At 36.4% G+C, this 21,032-nt stretch overlaps 5 protein-coding genes across 14 annotated transcripts; 2 read left to right on the top strand and 3 right to left on the bottom strand.

Moving 5' to 3' along the window:
* On the bottom strand, window positions 1-5,044 carry LOC113503508 (arrestin domain-containing protein 2-like). The gene is made up of 6 exons (XM_026885528.1): window positions 4,640-5,044; window positions 3,526-3,675; window positions 3,009-3,223; window positions 2,550-2,735; window positions 1,353-1,541; window positions 1-1,111 (listed from the first exon to the last, which is right to left on the bottom strand). Exons 1-6 carry the CDS (start codon window positions 4,761-4,763, stop codon window positions 560-562), a joined length of 1,416 nt encoding a protein of 471 aa, XP_026741329.1. The 5' UTR covers window positions 4,764-5,044; the 3' UTR covers window positions 1-559.
* A 330-nt stretch (window positions 5,045-5,374) lies between these two features.
* Window positions 5,375-9,632, top strand: LOC113503504 (serine/threonine-protein kinase RIO2). The gene is made up of 8 exons (XM_026885515.1): window positions 5,375-5,531; window positions 5,616-5,757; window positions 6,247-6,415; window positions 7,252-7,461; window positions 7,729-7,920; window positions 8,506-8,677; window positions 8,880-8,999; window positions 9,162-9,632. The coding sequence occupies exons 1-8, from the start codon at window positions 5,466-5,468 to the stop codon at window positions 9,612-9,614; spliced, it is 1,524 nt and encodes a 507-aa protein (XP_026741316.1). The 5' UTR covers window positions 5,375-5,465; the 3' UTR covers window positions 9,615-9,632.
* LOC113503505 lies at window positions 9,625-13,912 on the bottom strand. Of its 8 annotated transcripts, XM_026885521.1 has the most exons (4): window positions 12,676-12,816; window positions 11,533-11,634; window positions 9,880-11,407; window positions 9,625-9,842 (listed from the first exon to the last, which is right to left on the bottom strand). In XM_026885521.1, exon 3 carries the CDS (start codon window positions 11,367-11,369, stop codon window positions 9,915-9,917), a length of 1,455 nt encoding a protein of 484 aa, XP_026741322.1. In that variant the 5' UTR covers window positions 11,370-11,407; window positions 11,533-11,634; window positions 12,676-12,816; the 3' UTR covers window positions 9,625-9,842; window positions 9,880-9,914. The 8 variants fall into 8 exon arrangements, with proteins under 8 accessions (XP_026741322.1, XP_026741320.1, XP_026741319.1 ...); XM_026885519.1 differs by lacking the exon at window positions 12,676-12,816 and adding an exon at window positions 13,892-13,912 and having other exon boundaries at window positions 9,625-11,407; XM_026885518.1 differs by lacking the exon at window positions 12,676-12,816 and adding an exon at window positions 13,802-13,875 and having other exon boundaries at window positions 9,625-11,407.
* A 79-nt stretch (window positions 13,913-13,991) lies between these two features.
* Window positions 13,992-16,724, top strand: LOC113503503. The gene is made up of 4 exons (XM_026885514.1): window positions 13,992-14,305; window positions 14,386-14,770; window positions 15,060-15,272; window positions 15,357-16,724. Exons 1-4 carry the CDS (start codon window positions 14,270-14,272, stop codon window positions 16,682-16,684), a joined length of 1,962 nt encoding a protein of 653 aa, XP_026741315.1. The 5' UTR covers window positions 13,992-14,269; the 3' UTR covers window positions 16,685-16,724.
* On the bottom strand, window positions 16,694-20,798 carry LOC113503506 (mitochondrial import inner membrane translocase subunit TIM50-C-like). 3 transcript variants are annotated; one of them, XM_026885527.1, is made up of 8 exons: window positions 20,575-20,798; window positions 19,884-20,058; window positions 19,323-19,494; window positions 19,028-19,161; window positions 18,687-18,912; window positions 18,414-18,537; window positions 17,969-18,169; window positions 16,694-17,596 (listed from the first exon to the last, which is right to left on the bottom strand). In XM_026885527.1, the coding sequence occupies exons 1-7, from the start codon at window positions 20,711-20,713 to the stop codon at window positions 17,979-17,981; spliced, it is 1,161 nt and encodes a 386-aa protein (XP_026741328.1). In that variant the 5' UTR covers window positions 20,714-20,798; the 3' UTR covers window positions 16,694-17,596; window positions 17,969-17,978. The 3 variants fall into 3 exon arrangements, with proteins under 3 accessions (XP_026741328.1, XP_026741327.1, XP_026741326.1); XM_026885526.1 differs by having other exon boundaries at window positions 16,694-17,051; XM_026885525.1 differs by having other exon boundaries at window positions 16,694-18,169.
* Between the last annotated feature and the right edge of the window lie 234 nt (window positions 20,799-21,032).

Genomic DNA, 21,032 nt, shown 5'->3' with positions numbered 1-21,032 from the left:
CGCCACAAGCTGCCCTGCGGATGTATGCTCCTACATAGACCTTCAGATACATTTTTTATTTATATCTCAAGGTTTGGAAAAGCATACTAATGTACCCTCTGGGCATGCGTTATTCCCATGGAGAGAGAGAACGACTAGCCCCGAGGGGGTAGATACTAGATACATTATTATTAAGTACAACAGTACGGTATAAATTGTATATCGTTAAAAACAAAATTGCGCGAAACTCTACAGTAAACATTCATATTAAATAATTATATGCCTCTTAAGATAGTAGTAACTTGATTGTAATGTTGTAGTTACCACATAATATTTTTACTTACATTGTCTTTAAACGGGTATTCTTATATTCTTTATTATTGAAATAAGCGTCCGTAGACTAATGCTACGTTTATATCCATTAACAGTATTCGGGGTGAATACGAAACTTGTACAAATGCTTGTCAAAAACGTACGTATTAGACGACTACGACTTTCGATTACAAATAGGTATTTATGTTATAGTGAATACTTAGCTTAAGACTTACATACCAGAAGGCCTCATGTTAATAAGTACATATTAGTCGGTAGGGGGAGGTGCGGAGGGCACGAAGCCGCCCTGCGTGTGTGGCGGCAGGCCGTTGTTCCCGGCCGCCATGTTTGTCGGGTAAGGGGCGGGGCCCCCTGCCACAGCGGTCTGCGAGGCGTACGGATTAGGAAACATCGGAGTGTATGGAACATTGCCCACAGGAACCGTAGGCGCCTTAAAACCAATCTGATAATCAGACCCTGGTTTCGGCTTCATTTCTATTGATTCGGCAGATTGGAACGTATCCTGTGAGAGATAAGGCACATTCCCGCTTGGATAGGGTGGTGGGTTACTAGGATACGCAGATGTTACGGCATTGTACTGGAGACGCTGGAGGCTGGAAGTAGAGCCATTTAGACCGACGGCGGCGGGCGGAGGCAGCAACTCAGTTGCTGCGGCCACGGGGATGGGTCCCTTAGGAAGCCGGTTGGCTAGTGGATGCGTATACTCGCCTTCTAAGAACCCACTCACGGGCACTAAGCCTAAACAAATTTCCGCCTCGTCATCCAAATCGTCAGTACATCCGGATAGTTTTATTGTGATCTGAAAAAAAAACAACATTACATACAAGACTCCCGAAACTTAAATGTTGAATATTACTTAGAAACTAAACTGTTAATCGATACCATGCCCAATGAATGGAATCATTTAAAATGCAGATCGATTTAGGAAAAATGAATAGATACGACTGGCAAGAGCCTGGCTAGGTGCATGAAAAAAGAGACCAGCACTCAGCAGTCTAGTTTATACAGGGTGTAAGTTAATTATTTTCCGTAAGACTCACCCGAAAGAAGTATCCGACATCGATGATAGTACAGTTCTCAAGATAAGGCGCTATAAAGTGAGGGACTTTCAGGTTGTATGTAAAATTGCGCTTGCTGTGACCCATGACGGGGCCGCTCTTAGCGGACACCAGAAACTTCTCCGGAAGCACGTACTCTGACGCCGGGTGGATGCTGCGGTATAACTCTTTCTGTAGACAATAAAGTTACATAATTCGTTTTTAGACAACAATGAAATCAAATTCGTTTGTAAAATATGAATCGTCATTTATGAATTTTACAAGAATCGTTTTAAAACGTTTCGTTGCCTATAATGTTGTCCTAGTTACCTACATCTATTCGTCAGAGATCATACATTGACCTTTGACCACCGTCAATTAAGTCTTCTTGGATACGGATTATGGGATATTGCGGGTATGAACCTGTGAATTAATGCTCGAGGTCGAACAAGCAAGACATACATGTGAAATACTGGTGGTTCACTGAATACCGATGGCAATATGAATAGAAAAATGAGATGTTATGTAACTCTAGGTATCAAAAAGAAATATAAATTGCTTGTTTGTAAAGTTTTTCGAAGTACCTAAAAATTTGTTCCGTGCCAAAATATTTGATTTTAATAAAAACAAATTACAATAGTAGGTAGATACACATATGGATCGGGATTACACACTTCGGCCCACGCTGCAAACTTCCCATTTAGCGGCCTTGATAAAAATACGGCTACTTCAACAATTATAAAATTAATCGACGGAGATAATCCGTCAGAGTAGTATTAAAACGATTGCGTTTTAGTCTGTGTGAATGTTTGACATTCAAAGATGATTGCTATTTTTTAGAAACTACATAATGTATGCTTTTTATTCATTGTTTGAATTCTGTTTTGATATAACTCCTTATAAGTTATTAAAATTATTAGGTAAATCTACATGCTGGTATATATGTTTTTCGACATATCTACAATTAGGTAAATAGAAAACAAAAACAGCCTATTTTTTTTTTCTGAACACATACTATCTATTTGTAGAACGGTCGCTGTTTAATACTGTTCTGTGGAGATGAGTCTAATGTGTACCTAATGATCATTAACCACCAATTCCACCAAACCGATAATTCGTCGATTTGTTAACAGTGTTAACACACCTTAGATACCCTAAAACGTTCAAGACTATTCTTTAAACTCAGAACAAATAACTCACAGAAACAAGCTGGAATTTCATTTTGGTGATCTCCACATTGCTCTCGTTATCGACTTCGACGGCCACCGGAATGGTTTGTCCGGGGCAGTACCCAGATAACGGGAGTCGTATGCGGACCGTCACAGGGTCCGGGTTGCAGAAACACCCGCAGCCGTGCAACTCCTCAAACTCCAGGTCAATTGGTTCCTATGCATTAAATAAATCATATTCGCAAATCAGAAGATGTGAAGGTTTCAATAGATTGATTGATTAATACGTAACACAGGACGTCACAGACCGTTTCCCGTGCAGGGAAGTAGAATATACTATGGGTAAAGTTTTTACAGAGTAAACTTGCAAATTCATAAAAAATGTGGATGTTGCTAACATTCTAAATCGCGCAAAATGAAAGTATTCACTATACAACATTCTGACTCTGCATAGTATCGATTAGTAATAAAAAGCAACAAAAAAACTCACTCTGATCCTAGGGCTTCCCAAATTTAAATCAAATGGAGCAACAACTTCGATTTCTTTATTCAAGTCTTCCTTGGTTACCCCATCAGGGTACATTAGGTAAGCAGTGAGAGAGTAAGTGATGTGACCCTTCTCTCCTACGAAAGTAGATGGCGCAGTGATCGGTATTTGGAACTTAAAGGGGAGATTGTGACTACCAACTGGTAGCTGTGCTGGACCTGGAATAAATGTATTTTGTTACTAACTTTGAAATATCAATATCAAATTGTTCTTTTAACTGCTTGGTCTTGTGTGAAAATAAAGTATTGAATAGAATAAAAAAGTTTAATAACATTTTATAGACTTCAACTTGTGATAATTAAGCAACTCATCAGCTATTATAAGATTTTTTAGGACTAAATCTTTTTAGATATAAAAGAAATGTTTGTAGTTTTGAAAATCAATAGTAATTTTTTTAAATGTAATTTGGTTTTTAGTATCTAAGTAGTTTAAAGTTTACAAACAAGTCATGATACATTACCTGCCCCTCCTGCCAATGGTTGTGTAAGGTTAACATATTCTTCACGGCCCAAATAATCGACCCTCTTCTCATTCTCAACACCATTTATTCTTTCAGTTTCAATCTCTATCCAGGATACATTTGCTTCACCAAGAAACTGTATATAAAGAACTGCGAAAAAACAAATGTAGTCAATGGCATGTCATTCCTTTTTAATGCATTTAGAAATATAAGCCTTGAAAAGTTCAAACTGTAATTTTCAATTGGCTATATGGTATAAATACTTATATTTTCAGTTATCTATACATATACTTATAACTATACATTTAAGATAGGTTTAATGTTTATCTCTCTTCCTGTGGCTGTCATGCTGGAAAATCCACATGGCCTTACAACATATCTATGGCTATGACTAAGAATCAATACTTGCAAAAATATTCTATACAAGTACTGAAATAATAAATAATATAAATCATTATATTATGGCCTCTGCACATTGGACCTGTGACGCCATGCACGCCATGCACACCTTTAAAAAGGACCGAACTCTTCTCATGAAGTTAGCCCGTGAATGAAAAAAGATACAAATAATATAAATCGCACTTATTTATAAAAAAATATTCCTGTACATCTAAAAAAAATGTTGTTATAGAAAAGGCAATTTGACACTAAAAACTCCATGATATTCTGCTGTTTCCAGCTCACAAATAATTTACAAAAACTAAAGCTGTAAAATTAGGCACCTTTTGTCCTCTATGAAGTTGTGTCTTAAATAAATAAGAAGTTATGAATTACTAATTTAATTGTGTTATGTGTAAATTAGTGGACTAATATTATGGTATGCATAATTGCTTAAATGCCTACCATTAGTTTAATTACCCAAAGTTTTGAGTACTTTCAAAAGATGCATTAAATGCTTTTCAATTATGCCCCCAGTGTTTAGAAACAAGGCGAAAATCCAAAAGCGAATTGGAAATGCCTTTGGTCGGTTAGTATTATTTTTTTAAGTTCCCATTGTATTTGATAGATATAGGTATTTTAATAGAGCAGTAAAATTAAAAATGAGTATTGCGAACATTATCTCAGAGATATTTAAATCTTAGTCCAAGTTAAAATATTTTAGATATATACGTACCCGAAAAGTTTAGCGGTTGCTCGAGGTCAAAAAAAACTGAGCCAGATACAACCTGCCCGGAATAATAAACAGCCGGGTCAGCGTCTACATTTATAGCTCCCTTATAAAAACCACTCACTGCCATTGCTAATATTTCCAAGCACTAATTATCACAAAACACTGCACATTCAGAAAAAAAACTGTATAATACAATTTATTATGTACTAAAACGCTGCAAAAAACACTAATTTATAGATAATATTCATTATTATTCATAGTAAGTTACGTATTCCACTACTACTAAAGCATTCATAGCTCATAAAAGAATGGCTAATGGCTATGGATGGTGGAACATAAAAATATAGGACACCCAATAAAATTGTGAATTTGGGCAACGCCAAAGCAAAGAATAAAATATAATTGAGACAGCAATCAGAATAGACTTTTGTCAAGTGCCTAAACAAGTTATAGATGTTTACAATTTAAAACTTTGCGTGAATCACATAAAGTCCTATTTTGCATGCTATTTGAGTTTCTACAATTTTGATTAAATTGACATAGTCGGCTCAGTGTGACCATCAAATTAAAATCATTTGAAGTTATTTTGTATCACGTTTAATATTGGTTTTTGGATATTTAAATATTTGCTAACCTTTAAGTAAAATTGTTGCATTAATTTATTCTCATTTGTTTTGATCAACAACAAACTCACTGTCATGTGGCTACTGTGTGATTTTTATGGTCCATTATTCCATTTTCTGACACTAAATGTCAGTGTCAAGTATAGAGATCCACGTTTTCTTACTATAGTAAACAATAAAATCGAAAATAAAACAACAATTTCACCATGGGGAAGCTGGACGTTGCAATTTTACGGTATTTAACGGGAGAGGATTTTCGGGTATTAACTGCAGTGAGTAATTATTGCTTAAGTTTAATGTATTTAATTTACAGTAACCTAAAACTTATTTAATTTACTAATATTATGCTTTTGCAGGTGGAAATGGGTATGAAAAATCATGAGTTAGTGCCAGGTTCCCTCGTCGCATCAATAGCAAACTTACGCCACGGCGGAGTACACAAACTGATGAAGGAACTCTGTAAACATAGATTGTTGACATATGAACGTGGAAAACATTGTAAGTAAGGTTTGCAAAATTTCCCACTATTCTCACGGGATAGGGTGATAAATTTCTGGACTATCTCTACGAATCGTCACAGATAAGTTCCACGCTACTAGTAAATATGTTGTTTTGAATGTAGTATAAGTAGGCATGTAAAATTCATAATTCATGGGATTGAAATGTAAAAATAACGAGTTACATATCAACATTAAATAAAATACTCTTTACAAAAGATTCTTTGGTATTAGTGTGTGATATTCCACATCAATACACAATTTGTTAAGGGGAGGGTACTATATTAATACCTATATATCTACCTACTATATTAATATTAATACATTTGAGTAGCCACCTTAGTTTTGATTATTTTTAATTTGTCAAGCTCTCCAATTTTTTCAGTTATTCATGTTTTTTTTTATTACTACCACAGTACAATACAGTCTACTCAATACTCAAATATTTTATGACTCTACAATCTACTTAAGTTTATTTATAAATTTTCAGATGATGGATACAGGCTCACAAATGCTGGTTATGACTACTTAGCCCTGAAGGCCCTGACTAACAGGAAGGTGATAGCTTCCTTTGGAAACCAGATTGGAGTGGGGAAGGAGTCTAATATTTACACAGTAGCTGATGAGGATCGCAACCCTTTGTGTTTGAAGCTGCATAGGTAAGTTTTTTTTTTTAATATTGCTATAGTTACGTTTTTAACTCTTTTATCCACATATTTGAAGAGTTTTTATTTTTATTCAACCACTAACATTGAATTCTGAATGGAAAAGTATTTTCTTTGTTTCATTCATCTACCTTGTCTTTGCATAATTTGAATAATCATCATTATGTTCTATCAACTTACCATCTGTTTCAAATGAGTTGATAACTATAGTGTTCCTAACATATTAGGGTGGGAGACGCTGACGACTGTGACACAGTTCGTACTAGGACAGTCGTCAACGTAATCTCTTAAAGATGTACTATTGTTTTAGTTATTATACTTAGATTATAAGAGAAATTTGTAAATCTTAGGGCCGATTTTTCAATCGCCAGATAATTTTTATTTGATGAATATGTTTGACGTTTTGACAGCTTTTGTATAGAAAATATGTCAAACGGCCATATTTATTCCTCAGATAATAGTTATCTGACGATTGAAAAATCGGGCCAAGGTGAAATAAACTTATATCACTATTAAAAAAAAAACTGTCGTCATGACACTTCAATTTGAAAACGATTATTATACTAATTTAGTATCTTTAAACAATTTCCACAGTAAGGTATTTTATCTATGTCGCCAAGAGTATCACATCATTCAAGGCACATACATGATAACAGAACTGGTCCCTACATGTGGTGGTTGGTAGGCTCCCTTTTCCGCTTAATGGCTCCATGTCGGCCCATTTTTGCGTCGGGTGGATACCATGCGCTCAGTAGGTGTAATGTGGTGACCTCTGCCAATCGCACCTTGACTATCCATACAGTCATAATAAATGGATATATTTGTCTAAGGCTCGGCCGCACCTGCTTCCGCAACATTAAGAGCAAACGAGATTACCACGCTCACCGCAACAATGCCTCCTGGCTCTACCTATCCCGCATTTCGGCGACCAAGGAATTTGCTTACATGAAGGCGCTGTACGACAGAGACTTCCCCGTCCCCAAGCCCATTGACTTCAACAGGCACTGTGTTGTTATGCAACTGGTGAATGGAGGGCCATTGTAAGTATAATCATTTATTTGCCTATATCATTTTCATATTTCATTTCATGTTTGGCTTACGTTATTTTGGTTTATTATTAGAGGACATTAAAGAGAATTAGCACACCTGAGAATTTTTTAAAGGTGTGGTAATACCGCATTAGGGGTCAACCTTTTGATAACCGCATCAGGGGCCTGTTAGTTTAAGCACTCTTGACTTCAGACAGAACATTAACCATGAGAAAAAAAAAACTTGGGCTTAAGACTATTCTTATAATCCATTTTCAGAACACACGTCACAGCAGTAGAAGACCCTGGAGCGTTGTACGATGAGCTGATGAACCTGATAGTACGTCTCGGCAACTGCGGCGTCATCCACGGCGATTTCAACGAGTTCAACATCATGATTGACGAGGACAACCATCCCATCATCATAGACTTCCCGCAAATGGTCTCCACCTCACATTCTAATGCCGAACTGTGAGTACTTTTTTTATTTAGATATCTTATATAACATCACTAAAGGTCCAAAGCAATCTTCAGTTTAATTGTATGTAGATGGGACAAATAAATATACCATAAGTGATTTTAATTTCACTGACTGCCTAGTCAGAAGATTTGAATAGAGGGATTTTTCTTAAAAAAATAATATTAAATTTACAAGATACTAGCTGTTGCCCGCGACTTCGTCCCCGTGGGTAGAAGATATAAGTTATGATTTATGCCTGCCCTGATTTTTTCACATTTTCCATAGTATCTTCGCTTCTATTAGTCGCAGCGTGATGGTTTAAAGCCTAAAGCCTTCATCGATGAATTTTTTAATTTGGTCCAGTAGTTCCTGAGATTAGCGCGTTCAAACAAACAAACTCTTCAGCTTTATATATTAGTATAGATTTAAACCTCATTAGTGCGCTGAAAAGGTGAGGTGGCAAGGCATATGCTCAATGATGGGCCCAAGAATGTTTTGGACGGTATCCTCAAACACATACTTGTCGTTATGTATTATTAATGACAGCTAGGCCACTGGACCCCACATTTTTTATTGTTGACTTTTTATTGCTTCAGTTACTTCGACCGCGACGTGCGTTGCGTCCGCGAGTTCTTTAAGAAGCGCTTCGGCTACGAGTCAGACCTGTACCCCAAGTTCAGTGAGCTGGAGCGTGATGACGTATTAGACACGGAAGTCGCTTGCTCCGGCTACAAGCGCACCAAGGACGTTGATAACGACCTGCTTGAGGTAATTAAAAATAAAGGATCGTGAACATTTATCAAAGACATCGTGTTTATAAACTGCCGCTCAAAGGTAGCGTTCCTGTGTCGGCGTATGGTTTTTTTTTTAAGAAAACCTTAACTAAATGTATAACCTTGGAATGAACCACAATTGTTTACTGACGAGTTTCCCTAATATTAAAAGTTCACCGAAATTATATCATTTGCAGGAAATGGGCATCGGCCTTGAAGTAAGCGATGATGAGGCTGACTCCGAAGACGATGACCAGGATGCGGCAGAGAGCGCTAACAAGTACACAGAACAGGACCTCGATGAACTCAGGAAAGAGGTATTTAGGCTATTTTTGTAGTCTCATCATCAGTCTAGAATAATATCACATTGCTGGGAATAGGCCTCCATTGATTTAGGCCATTCTACTCTATCTATTGCCCTTCGTATTCATCCTATTTTTCCTTCCATTTATTTAACGAAATTAATATTACCCTTCTAGGTGGATGCCTCCATAAAGAATGATGAAACCGTTATAAATCAAATCACTGAAATAACAGTAAACTTTACCATATCTGAGAAAGTCCCTGAACATACAAAAGAAATTAACAGCAAAGAGGATAAAAAACAAATCAACGAAGAAGATGATGAAGTACCAACTTTAGTGCAAGCAGAAGAAAATGGCGACTTGGATAAAAACTCCCAGAAATACAGACTCGCTATGATAGAAAAGGCGTTATCAGATGTTAGGTCTATGAGGACTTATACGTCTGCTAGTACGATAGCCCCAGAAGTAGTTAAGCAACAAGTGAAGAAGAATCTAGAAATAAGACAGAAGAAAATGGATAGGAAGAAGGCTATCGCGAAAGGTGAGGCGAGCGCTGTCACCCGGCACCGCAGGGATAACAGGGAAACTATTAGGGAGAGCCACGGGCTGTGGGGCTGGGATGAATAAAACTTGTATGTATTTAAATCTTCTTTTATTTTTATCTTTAACTATAATGGTACAGTTATATGAAAAAATGCTCATAGTACACTTTTATTGTAGGTTAAAGTAAACATAAAATAGAGGCTGATTTGTTGCCAGAACGAGTGTCTGAGATTACATTTCGAATGCACTCGTGAAGTTTCTTGCCAACTGGCTAACGGGACATAAACATTTTCGTCATCTATTAATTAATCAGAATATAAAAATAATTTATATTCTGATAATATTTACATAACTTACATTTTTAAGCTTATGTCTAATTCTCTACTAACCATAATTCAAATTAATTAATCCACAAGCAACTACTACAATCTCGTCGAGAACAGGCAGAAAATTGTTATCAAAACACATTGGTAGCAATAGATTAAACTCTCTTATTCTACTTCTTATTCGATCTACGTGATAACGTATCTGCTTTATGTTTTCATTTTGGCCTATATTTCTTTTTAAAATTGAATGGACAGTTATAAGAGAACATTTCTTGCCTTCAAACAACCTTGAGATACCCTCAAATTTTTTGTTCGCCACGACCGCTTTGTTAGGAGGTACGTGATCTAGAATGCGACTCTCTTCCACTATACTAACGTCTGAAGTTCCTCCCCCGTACCCTTGGGATACGAAACTTATAAGGCCGTCTGGAGTGTAAGAAATTAAATACTTTACAACGTGGCACTTTTTATTATGAGACCAACTAAGCGATGGATTGTCTGCGTCGAACGGTTTATCAATCTCAATTTCCAGACATTCTAATATTGAAACAACATTCGAATATCTAGCCATAAAGGATAATGGTAGTTTTTCACATATCTTTAATGATGTCGGCCACTTAATTAACTCTTTCATTTTTTCTGCTAAACACACTACACTTTTTGTAATAATTCTACTGATTGTGATCTCTTTGCATCCAAACTGTAATGCCAACAAACCAAGCTTTTCATTTAATCTGATTTTTTTTATTGTTATTAAAATATTTATATTTGGCAAGGCGAGATCTTCACTCAGTTCATTTAAAAAATGCATTGATTTTTGTGATAAGCCTAGTAGCGTTTTGTATTCCCTCTCTAAGATAGAAAAAGTTGTAATGCGCGCTATTTCTTTGAATGCGATTTCATAGTCACCATTTTCATCCTGTATGCGGCCGGTTTGTTCATTGTATGTAATATGATGTTTTACTGGTAAAAGACTAGGGTCGGATTCACAATGTATGTTATCTTCTGAATCTAAAACATCCAAGTGAGATAATGATCTAGTGTAGTCAATTTTAAATCGCTTTTCAACTTTAGTATCTATGTATCTAACCGAAGTAGAAATATTAGTTTCAGTGTCTATCGTGTTTTCCGAAGTTGCAATGTCCGTAAGTGCAGCTGCTGCGGCAGTGGAACTAAATTCTTCGTCAATGTTAATTTCAGAACCTGCACGGTTTGTATGAGATGTTTCTACACTAGAATCAGAATCATATTCTGTTTTAATCCCGGAATCTGGGCTATCCAAGGAGGAAATGGTTTGGCTAGAGGTGGCATTGCAGTCGATTATATTCTCAAGAGTTAGGGCGTCCGTTTGAGGTGGTTCTATTCCAGAGTCAGGAGATTCATAGGCTGAAGATGCATCATCAGACTGCGCACCATTACTCTTAGACAATAGGTTGTTAACGCGACGTTCAAATTTGTTCGGTATACGTTTCTTCAAACGCACTGCTACTTTCCTCCAAGTATGTATCGGCATTACTTTATATTTGATATAGTTGTATATATTTTTTCAATCTGAAAACAAGATATTACAGAAATTAAGCAAACTTAAATAAACATGTTTGAATGTTTAAATTAATAACAAGGTAAAATAATTCAATAATTCGTTGAGAAATTGCTTTTAATGAAAAGTGACATACTATGATCCCTTTCCGCACTCAATGCTCCCCTCACTCGATGGAAGACGATAATGGAGACCGAATTGTGAAGAGTTTGCGGATAAATAAATGATGGCGTACCCACTGCGAAATGATTTAATTCAATTAATTTATTAAATACTTTGGAAATTAAAAAGTTAACAACCACACAACAATTTCCGAATGTTTCTCTAAAGCAATCATCAAAATCGATTCGCAAACGATAAAGTTATCTTTAGACACTCATAAAAAATAGATTTGGAAACATTCGTCAATGTCCGGTAAAAAATAATAATTGTTATATAGTTGTCTCTGCTACTCCTTAACATTTGGCTAAACTGGTTTTGATAAAACTTCGTAATAAATTATTCTTTGGGATTTGAGAAGGAAGATGAAAGTTGTCACAACTGTTTCCCACTGATATGAAGATGATTGTCATATTGGTGGTCACCGAAACCACTAGCAGAATTTGTAACAAAGATTGGGACCAAACCGCAACCTTGTCAACCTCCTGAGCGTATGCTCAGGAGGTTGACAAGGTTGCGGTCGCTGGTCTTCAAGTATTTGAAGACCAGCGAGTTTGCAGGCTTTGTTACGTCGTAAACAGACTAGATAGGATGATGCAATGTAGTGGAACTAGTGCTACATTTCATCTTCTGGTGATGTTAAAGTATCTTATTAACTCTATCTCTCATATATCTCTATTTATCTCTCTCTATCTCTCGTATCTTATCAATCAGTTCTGGCATACCACGAGCCCATATCGGAAAAATCGGGAAATACATACACCCACCTGCTACACACTTAGAGCAAGCCTTATTTTAATTACCGAGGCTCGTTGATTCAACACAGAGCATGTGCAAATTATCCTGTAATTTATTATCCTGCGGTTTCATCGAGAGCAAGGGCGGGGGAACAGAACCGAACCGTTTTATTTACTACAAATTCGACAAGCGGATATCGATGACTGTTATCGCCATTTGGCCCTCGTAGTAAGTAAAATAAACATTAGACTTTCACCTCGACAGCAAAAAAAAGTTAAAAGTCATCCTGTCATCATAATTACGCTTCGTAACCGTCGTACTATCAATTTATGATAAAATGTAACTTTACTATAGATTAATTGTTAAGAAAATACAGACATACTTGCTTGCGAGGATGTTAAGACATGCTGGTACCCACTACTATTATTACACTGACTGATCTACTCAATCGTTTTAAACAATAACAACAATAAAAACGTTTGTGTACTCTAAGTTTGAAACGAAGAGTAACAAGCAAATATGTTACTTACATTTTTTATTATCCTTATCTGTAGCCCGAAAAATAAATGTAATGGTGAATGAGTGTTAAGTACCTATAAACAATTAAAGACCAGATATTTTGTTGCAGCTCTTCGATACATAGATACGATTTTATTAATAGTTATCTTAGATAAATAATATTGATAAAGTTTCTGTGAAAATATATCCAATGTAGGTATGCTATTCTGCCTCTCTATCTTATCAATTAAATTAAAAATATGAATAAAACGTAGGTACGTACATACCATAACGTAGCCGTAGGTACCTACGCATACCGGTTACGTGGATAGGTTTTTTTTTTATATTCACAATAATTTATTGGTATATTTGGTAGGTAATTGTAGGTCCCCAGGTAAGTACCTGATACCTACTTGCCGCGACGTCCTCATTAAGACTATTCCAATTATGAAAATGATTATCTAACCTAGACGAGATGAGTAGGTAGCGAAGAATGTGAGAATAACCAATACTATCCACAGGATACTATCGCCCCATAAACCAGTAAAGCGCAGTCGTAGCTCAGGGAGCCAATCCCGCTATTTCCGCCGATAATTGAATGGAAATTGGATTAAAACGACACTATTCGTAATCTTTCGTAAAATTAGGGCCCAGACTGGATGCGGAGGGTGGAGGACCGGCTGATGTGTCGCAATTTGGGATAAGCTGAGTTGATTTATTGAATGGCGTTTCCTGAGTAACAGCGGTTCGTATGACGACTGCGTGATCTCACTTTCCTCTATAACCGCCACATAAGTAGCGGCATTTGTATTACGTTAGCCTAGCGTATATTTATTTAAGAATCAACCTTGGCTCAGCCTTTGTAAGCATTTCGGTCAGTAAGCAAACTGCAAACAATAGCAGTAAGTAAAAGTAATATGTACTTTTATATTCAAATAGACTAGTGGTCGCCCGCGGCTCTGCCCGCGTGGGATATCGCTGTGAAGCATAATTCTTTTTTTTATACATACCCTATGTTACTTCCAATATTTCCAAGACGATGTCAAAAGTTTGATGATGATTGGTTAAGTATTTTTTGTGTGAAAACGTGACAAACTTACATTCACAATAATTATAATATATTATTTTAAGGACTAAGTGATTTTTCGTCCTGGGTGTCCCAGCATTTTCTTCTTGACTTAGTTGTACAAAAAATAACAACTGTAGTTGCAATTTTAACATTGTGTATAATATGGAGTCTACAACTCATTTTTATTCCGTCCGTAAATTCTGTCAACGAACTATTCATAAATCCAAAAACTAAGATCCCAAAAAGACTACCGAACTGTTATCGCATCTGTCACATCACATTTTGACATTGACATTAAACCAATGTTTTGTGCGCGAGCTGCGGCCCGCGAGCGCGATTTCTGTTCGCAATCTATACATAAAGTAAAGTAAATAAACGACATAAGTATTTAACGAAAATAGCATAAAAAATGGCCAATGACGATAGTAAGATTGACGTAATAAAGGTTTGTAACTGTTTGTAAGTAACCAATAACCAGGTTATTAAGTAAGGTTCCATAAAAATATACGAAACTACTTCTTTCAGAAAAAGAAAAATGCCACTTTCATAGCAAGCAGTTTAGACAACACCGCTTCAGCGGAGAAAATTATTGAATATCTGCAGGCGAATAATAAAAAGAAATCCAAGGTGTACACATTGTACAGTCAAACTGTGAGGCAGAGGAGAACTACTGCAGGGAAGTACCTGGTCAGTAAGCACTTCCAGCTGGCCGGCCACCCACTGAACATGTTTAGTGAAGACTGGGACGGAGGGCTCAACTCCGGGTACTTTGAAACATTCCCACACAAGAGTATGCTACCAAAAATGATATCAAAATTAAAGAACATGGATAAGAAAGACCCAGTCACAGAGTACATGAAGGTGAAAGCAATTTGGCAAGACACCTTGACTGATTATAAAAGGATTATGAGTAAGTTTTGCACATATTCTGAAAATTAGAAAACACACTTTACACCCAATATTTGCAAGTTACTTCACACATGGTGTATGTACAAGTTGCTACCTGTTCAATAAGTATTTATTCGTAGCAAGCATGAGTTTCACCAAACATTTAACTGTGATAAACAAGCTGAATATTAGCCTGGGGCCAGTTCTCCAGTTGTCCATAGTATTGTTGCTTCTTTCAAGGCCTCCAGATATAAAAAAAATGTAGCTTTTGCATACAAAAATGTATTTTCTTTTGTTTATTAATTACCTAGGTCTAATGAGCAAGAGGCATAAATATGAATGGATAAATGATGAACTACTGCACTGCCCCAAGCAGTTGGTGGAAATAGCAGCTCATTTTGAACAGAATCCAGATCCCTACTTTGAGAGTAGCTACAACTGGTACTACGCCGGCCATGGGAACATTCTCCAGATATGTATTGGAGGATTTGATTATTTGGTACACAGTGTATTTAGTTGTGTGTGTAAGTAAAATATTTTATACTTGGATTTTCTAACTGTCTTAAGTTCAGTGAATAAGCATAACATGTTATTATTTGATTTTTCAGATATATCATATTTTTCGAAGTATAGTTTGGCATTAGAAAGTGACTGTGTGGCTAAGTTTGACTGTGGAGAAACCCTAACCATACTTGAAACAGTAGAATCTCAAAATATCCTTGCTTTGAGAACTAAACACAAAATATATGTTCTAAAAATCCTTGAGTCTGGTGTCAGTATAGAGATAGAGAAAATAAAAGAAATGGAATCTAAACTACCTTTCACAGGCATATCATTTGATGAGTATCACAAAAATATATTGTATGTTACAACATTAGATTTTAACCTGACTATAGTAAACATAGATAGAATGACTGGAAGGAGTAGACAACTTCGAGGGAATGTGAAGAGTTTAGTAGATAACTGGAGTAGAGTCATTGGATCTGAAAGAGGTTACTTTACACATATTTCTAAGAATTCTATTACCCTCTATGATAAAAGAATGAACTCCGCCTTCCAACGATGGCGGAATCTCAGAAATATAACTGACGATGTGGCGTGTAACGATATTAGCGCCGCGTGCCATGCTACAGACAAACGCTTGTTGTACTTAGGCACTGATCACCATCTGTTCCTTATGGACTTACGCTATAATAAAAAAGAAAGGAACAAATTAAAAGCAGTACAGAGATGGACACATGGTATGCAATGTTTACCAACCTACATGACAGTTTGCAAATTTGAATACGACAAAGAACTAGTTTGTATGAGCAGTCAGTGGTGTGAGGATATGTGTGTCGTCAGTAACTATGCCGACAGACTTACCCGGCACTCGGACATAAGTAGTGTTACCATTCCGTACCGACCTCCAAGTATATTGCAAACTTTACATGAGGCGAAAGAAAAAATGCTTTGCTGTGATTTACAGAACCCTATAGACAACAGATTGTGCAGTTCGATTACTGGTTTGTCTGTCCTGGAACAAGATGATAAGTATCAAATACTCATGCAGAACTCTCTAGGAGATGTCTCATGTCACACTTTGTGCCCACAGTACATGGCAGACTTCTTTGTTGACACCAGCACAGATCTACTAAATGAGTGGAGTCAGTCTTATAAACGGGAGCCAAAGGAGCTAGAAGTGTCAGCAGTTGTAGATATTAGTAATATTTGGAAACAGTTAAAGAATATACCAGACGATTATGAATTTGGCAACAATCGGTTTGAGAAAAAGGTATGCAAATTCAATGAACAAGAAATATATGATTCATTTGCTAAGGAACAACTCGAGACTGGACTTCTGGATGTATGGACGAAGCAAAATGAGACCACAAAGAATGAATCGAACTTCAGCTTGTTCTTCTGTGAGGATGATGATGATGATGATGAAAAATAAAACAATTACTTTAATTATAAACAACTATATTTCCTACCTATATGACTGCGTTTTTACAAACACCCTCACACACTTCAAATCAACATACAAACATATACACATTAAAATTAATTCATAACATGGCGCCATGTAATGTTAAACCTTTGCATATTCGCAATATAGATACAGAGAGTTTAATACTACGCAGGCGAAGAAACTAGTTGGGAACTATCAACCATTCATACTAACAATTTAACATGTGTTTCAATAAGCAAAGACTACTTACAATGCACATAAATGCAAAGGTGTTAAAGCTTAGCTTTGTAAGAAATAACGTCAGAAGATATCCCATGGAGGTAATTCATTCAGAGTTCGGGCATCCTCGAAACTGGAAAAATAAAGACACAGTTGATATCTCCCAACTATAACATACGTTATGTAACGACTACTAGGAATACTTGTTTAATTTTCACACTTTTAACCAAGTATTTGGATTGGTAGGATTTTGTATAGGTAGACAAAAAATAACCAATTAAAATTAAAACATGAGTATAATTTGACTACAAGGTGTACGCAAGGAATATTCAATTTGTGCGTCGTATATAGCCCACCATACACAAAAGTACATTAAAAATTTTACTAGGAGACTATGTAAAATAGAGCCTTCAAGAATTCGATAATGTTGGGATTAGAAAAAAAACTGAAGAACGTCATTAACAAATAAATATTTTATTTATAGAATAACAAATAAAACTTTGTACAAAATAATCAATCAGGTGGTTCTTTAATGGCTCCATTTCACTACTGTTTATATTAATATTTAATGTTTATTCGCTGGGTGTAGATTGTGGAGTATCAGAGTGTCATATACAGGGGTTACAAAACTCGCCGCGTCACTAGCGCCGCGGATGTATCGGGAAACTCGGGTGCCCTCTGTCGGAGAAAGGCAGAACATGTCATTGTATAACAATAAGTATCTTTGCATAAAATACCATATCTACACCCAGCTAAATACCTTATAAACATCAAATTAAAATGTATTTAAACTATTCTATACATAGATATTAACATTCATGATTTCTATGGTTATTGCATTTTAATATAAAAGGTCAAACTTATGACTACCAGCGCGTTTTCAGAGACGAATAAAACCTCATTTTTCAAAAGAGACTCAGATTGAAGACTTGTATCGGTACTGAAACTTCCCCAGACCACAAATGAATATAGACGGAAGTCCAACATTAGACAGTGATATAGTCCGATTAAAAGTTGATATTCAGAGTTTACTAAAAGGGGTATGTATACCTCAAATGTCCTAACGCCTTGTGAAAGTCCGCAGCCAGTTTCTGGTGAGTGGCTGGTCCGGCCCCTTGTTCTCGCGCTCCTTCTCCTCGAGCTGCTCCATCAGCTTGCGCTGGTTCTCGCGGAAGGCCGCGATGGGGTCGTCGAACTGGCTGTAGTACGTCAACACCTCGCGCACGTCGATTACGTCTGACATCGCTATCGCTGTAGATTAGAAAATATAATTAAATATCATGCGAAAAAAAATACTTATTCACAATGAGAGCTAGTTGAAATATTGAAATCATGCTGATGCACTCCAGAAATGGAATGTTCTTTCCAAGAAGTAAAAGTGACGTAATCACATCTTTTACTTTAAAATGTCAACTGTGGGCCTTATAAATGCCTTATTTGCAGAACTTGCTGAGGTTTGAGTTAGTAAGGTAATAAGGTTAGTGAATATTTTTACTCTGCAGTAAGTTCGCGAGGTCTAGGAGCGCTGTGTCGTCGTCCGCGCCCTTCCACTTCTTTAGGATTAGCGAGTTCTGCGGGTGGAACTTCGTAGCTGCCTTGTTCCAGTCGATCACTATAACCTGAAACGAATCGCAAACTTATACCAAAACAAGGAAGGATCAGCTGACTGGTTTATAGCAAGACGAAAATAAATAAAAGAGAAATTGAAGATCGTAGTGAGCGTCAATATCGTATTAAAAAGAAAGCTACAGTAGATATATTTGCGTACCTTGGAAAGATCCCGATTGAGTCCTTCAAGGTTCTTTACGTGAACGCCGTCAATGAAATGCGTTGAGTCTCTGAAAAGTCTGTATGTGATGAACTTGTTCTCTGGGTCCAGCTTGTCTAGAACCGGCCAGATCATGAACGCGTTCTCCGAGGTAAAGATCACCACTTCATAGTTAGAACTGGCCACTGTCTGCAAGAACTGGTCGACACCTGGACGCTTCTTGAACCTAAAAAATTAAGTTATATTGATCAAAGTTTTTGCATCAGCTTTATAAACCTAGAAATTTCATATTTTTTGGGTTTACTGTATTTTTTTACGTATGTTATTACTAGTGTTTATACCTCCAGCCAGTCTGGTAGGACCAGTCAGGATGTACCAGGACATCAGTGAACTCAAGAACTAGTGTGTAGGTGGGCTGGTACGGCGGCGGCAGCGGGTCTGGCAGCAGTTTCTCACGTGATGGCTCTTTTATCATCTGTAATACAAATATCGGATTTTTTTAGGTATTATGACAGACTCGCCTTCTTGACTGACCCTTCATGAAAAATGTTTTTGTTCTGAAATTAGGTGGCTGGGCTCTTATTGTTAAAAATTACCAATCTTGCACACATACACATAGCAATGCGGCTTCCTAACCTTCTCATAGAATGTGAGTTCTTTCCATGTGCGTCGTAAGTACTGGAGGACTACGGGCATGTGTGAGAACTCATCCTCGATTAATTCTCCGTTGTCCCCGCGACGTGGTGCGCCCATCTCAACCACTAAACAGCCACCCATGACTGTTAGAGCACCACCAAACACAGCAAAACTAAGGAAAAAATTGTATTTTTTTTTTTTAATCAAAATCACTGTAAGATTGATTTTTATACAAATACATAATAGAAAAAATGTTAAGCACATGGATTGCCATATTTGTCATGTCATTGGAGATTTAGAAAGGTCAGGGTGAGAGATATCATGAGAGGATTCATGGATTAGAAATGCCACAAGTTGTATAAACTTTACTTATAGGATTTAGTTGCCAAGCTTTTGGCATGGGCTTTAGATCCACCAGTGATGGCAATTATGTTCTTATCTAGAATCTAGCTTTTTGAACTTAGACATAAAGGCAATCCTTTACATTATAGATTACATGGCTAGATTTCAGTGCCTTTATCCAGTAGTAGAATAAATAGTGCAGGAAAAAAAGCCACATACCCCATCTTCATCCTTCTCCAACTCTTCTCATTTTCTTCTGACTTTTCTTTATTCTCTTTCTCAAAGGATTCTTGTTCCTTCTTGATGGCTTGAGCATCATCGGCAGTTAAAGGACTCTGAGGGAAAAATCTTCCCAAAATGTCTGGTTTCTCAACCTTTGCTTCTTTGGTTTTGTCTGTAAATAATATATTTGTAACTGTTTTCAAAACAATAATCTCAGGCAGAGTTGTGTCAATTAATTAGCAAATAGTAGTAAGAAGTAGTAGAAATAGTAGTTTTTTTTAGTGTTTTGGATAATGGCGATAGAAGCGAAACAAAGGACAAGCTTTACATTCCAAGCTATGGCTTAATATATTTTATCATAACTGACTATGCACATACACTTAAGTTCTCATGACAGTCTTACCATAATGCGATTTTACTGATATCCAACATAAATGCAGCAGAAAAGTAAGGATACAATATTTAATCTATCATTTTTAATATATTAATTGAATCATGTCAGGAACCTGGTGGTATTTCGGGCACCGAAATAGCAGATATTTTATAAATTTATAGATAGGACCGTATAAATAGCAGGGGCTTAAAGAATAATTATAAATCGTTCTAAAACATGTTTATCATTTTAATTCAAATAAATAAAACGTAATTTCAACATTTCCTAGGCAAAAATGGAAAATTAAATACTAACCTATATTTTCGGTTGCGTATAATCTGGGCGAGTTCGTGGTGAGTAACCATATTTTCTGCCTAGAAAAATTGTTTGAACGTATATCTGCAATTCTACAACATGCAGTTCTTGTTAGAAAAAGAACTTTTCTTAAAGACATTCTTTCATTTAAAAATCACATTCACAACAAATGAAGAAACGTCATTGAAGATAGATCTGTCCTGTCAGTCAGTCGGTCGTACAAAATATCGTGCAAGTTATCAATTAGTGATGCTGCTGCAACACGAACACTATTCCCGAATTAAAAATGTTGTATGCAAGTTACTAAACTACCGACTAAAACTAAACCAAACGGATCTCGACTTTAAGTCATATAGTACACTGTGAAACTATTATTTTATAAAATTTTAAAAAATCTTCAAATGATATCTGATGGACAAAAAATGTTACAAAAATTATCCTACAATATTGTGGTCTCT

This window comes from Trichoplusia ni, chromosome 19 (assembly GCF_003590095.1).
Source record: "Trichoplusia ni isolate ovarian cell line Hi5 chromosome 19, tn1, whole genome shotgun sequence".
NCBI lineage: Eukaryota > Metazoa > Arthropoda > Insecta > Lepidoptera > Noctuidae > Trichoplusia > Trichoplusia ni.
This window is presented reverse-complemented; position numbering and strand designations above follow the sequence as displayed.

Coding starts and splice junctions, on each gene's coding strand:
- LOC113503503 (XM_026885514.1), top strand. CDS start 14,270: ATGGCCAATGACGATAGTAAGATTGACGTAATAAAG. Junction 14,306..14,385: donor GTAAGATTGACGTAATAAAG/GTTTGTAACTGT, acceptor TACTTCTTTCAG/AAAAAGAAAAATGCCACTTT. Junction 15,273..15,356: donor CAGTGTATTTAGTTGTGTGT/GTAAGTAAAATA, acceptor TTGATTTTTCAG/ATATATCATATTTTTCGAAG.
- LOC113503504 (XM_026885515.1), top strand. CDS start 5,466: ATGGGGAAGCTGGACGTTGCAATTTTACGGTATTTAACGGGAGAGGAT. Junction 5,532..5,615: donor ATTTTCGGGTATTAACTGCA/GTGAGTAATTAT, acceptor ATGCTTTTGCAG/GTGGAAATGGGTATGAAAAA. Junction 7,921..8,505: donor TCACATTCTAATGCCGAACT/GTGAGTACTTTT, acceptor TTATTGCTTCAG/TTACTTCGACCGCGACGTGC.
- LOC113503505 (XM_026885519.1), bottom strand. CDS start 11,369: ATGCCGATACATACTTGGAGGAAAGTAGCAGTGCGTTTGAAGAAACGT.
- LOC113503506 (XM_026885525.1), bottom strand. CDS start 20,713: ATGTCTTTAAGAAAAGTTCTTTTTCTAACAAGAACTGCATGTTGTAGA. Junction 18,538..18,686: donor TCAATCGGGATCTTTCCAAG/GTACGCAAATAT, acceptor GATTCGTTTCAG/GTTATAGTGATCGACTGGAA. Junction 18,170..18,413: donor CCTCGCGAACTTACTGCAGA/GTAAAAATATTC, acceptor TCTAATCTACAG/CGATAGCGATGTCAGACGTA.
- LOC113503508 (XM_026885528.1), bottom strand. CDS start 4,763: ATGGCAGTGAGTGGTTTTTATAAGGGAGCTATAAATGTAGACGCTGAC. Junction 2,736..3,008: donor TGGGAAGCCCTAGGATCAGA/GTGAGTTTTTTT, acceptor TTTAATGCATAG/GAACCAATTGACCTGGAGTT. Junction 1,112..1,352: donor ATGTCGGATACTTCTTTCGG/GTGAGTCTTACG, acceptor TTTTTTTTTCAG/ATCACAATAAAACTATCCGG.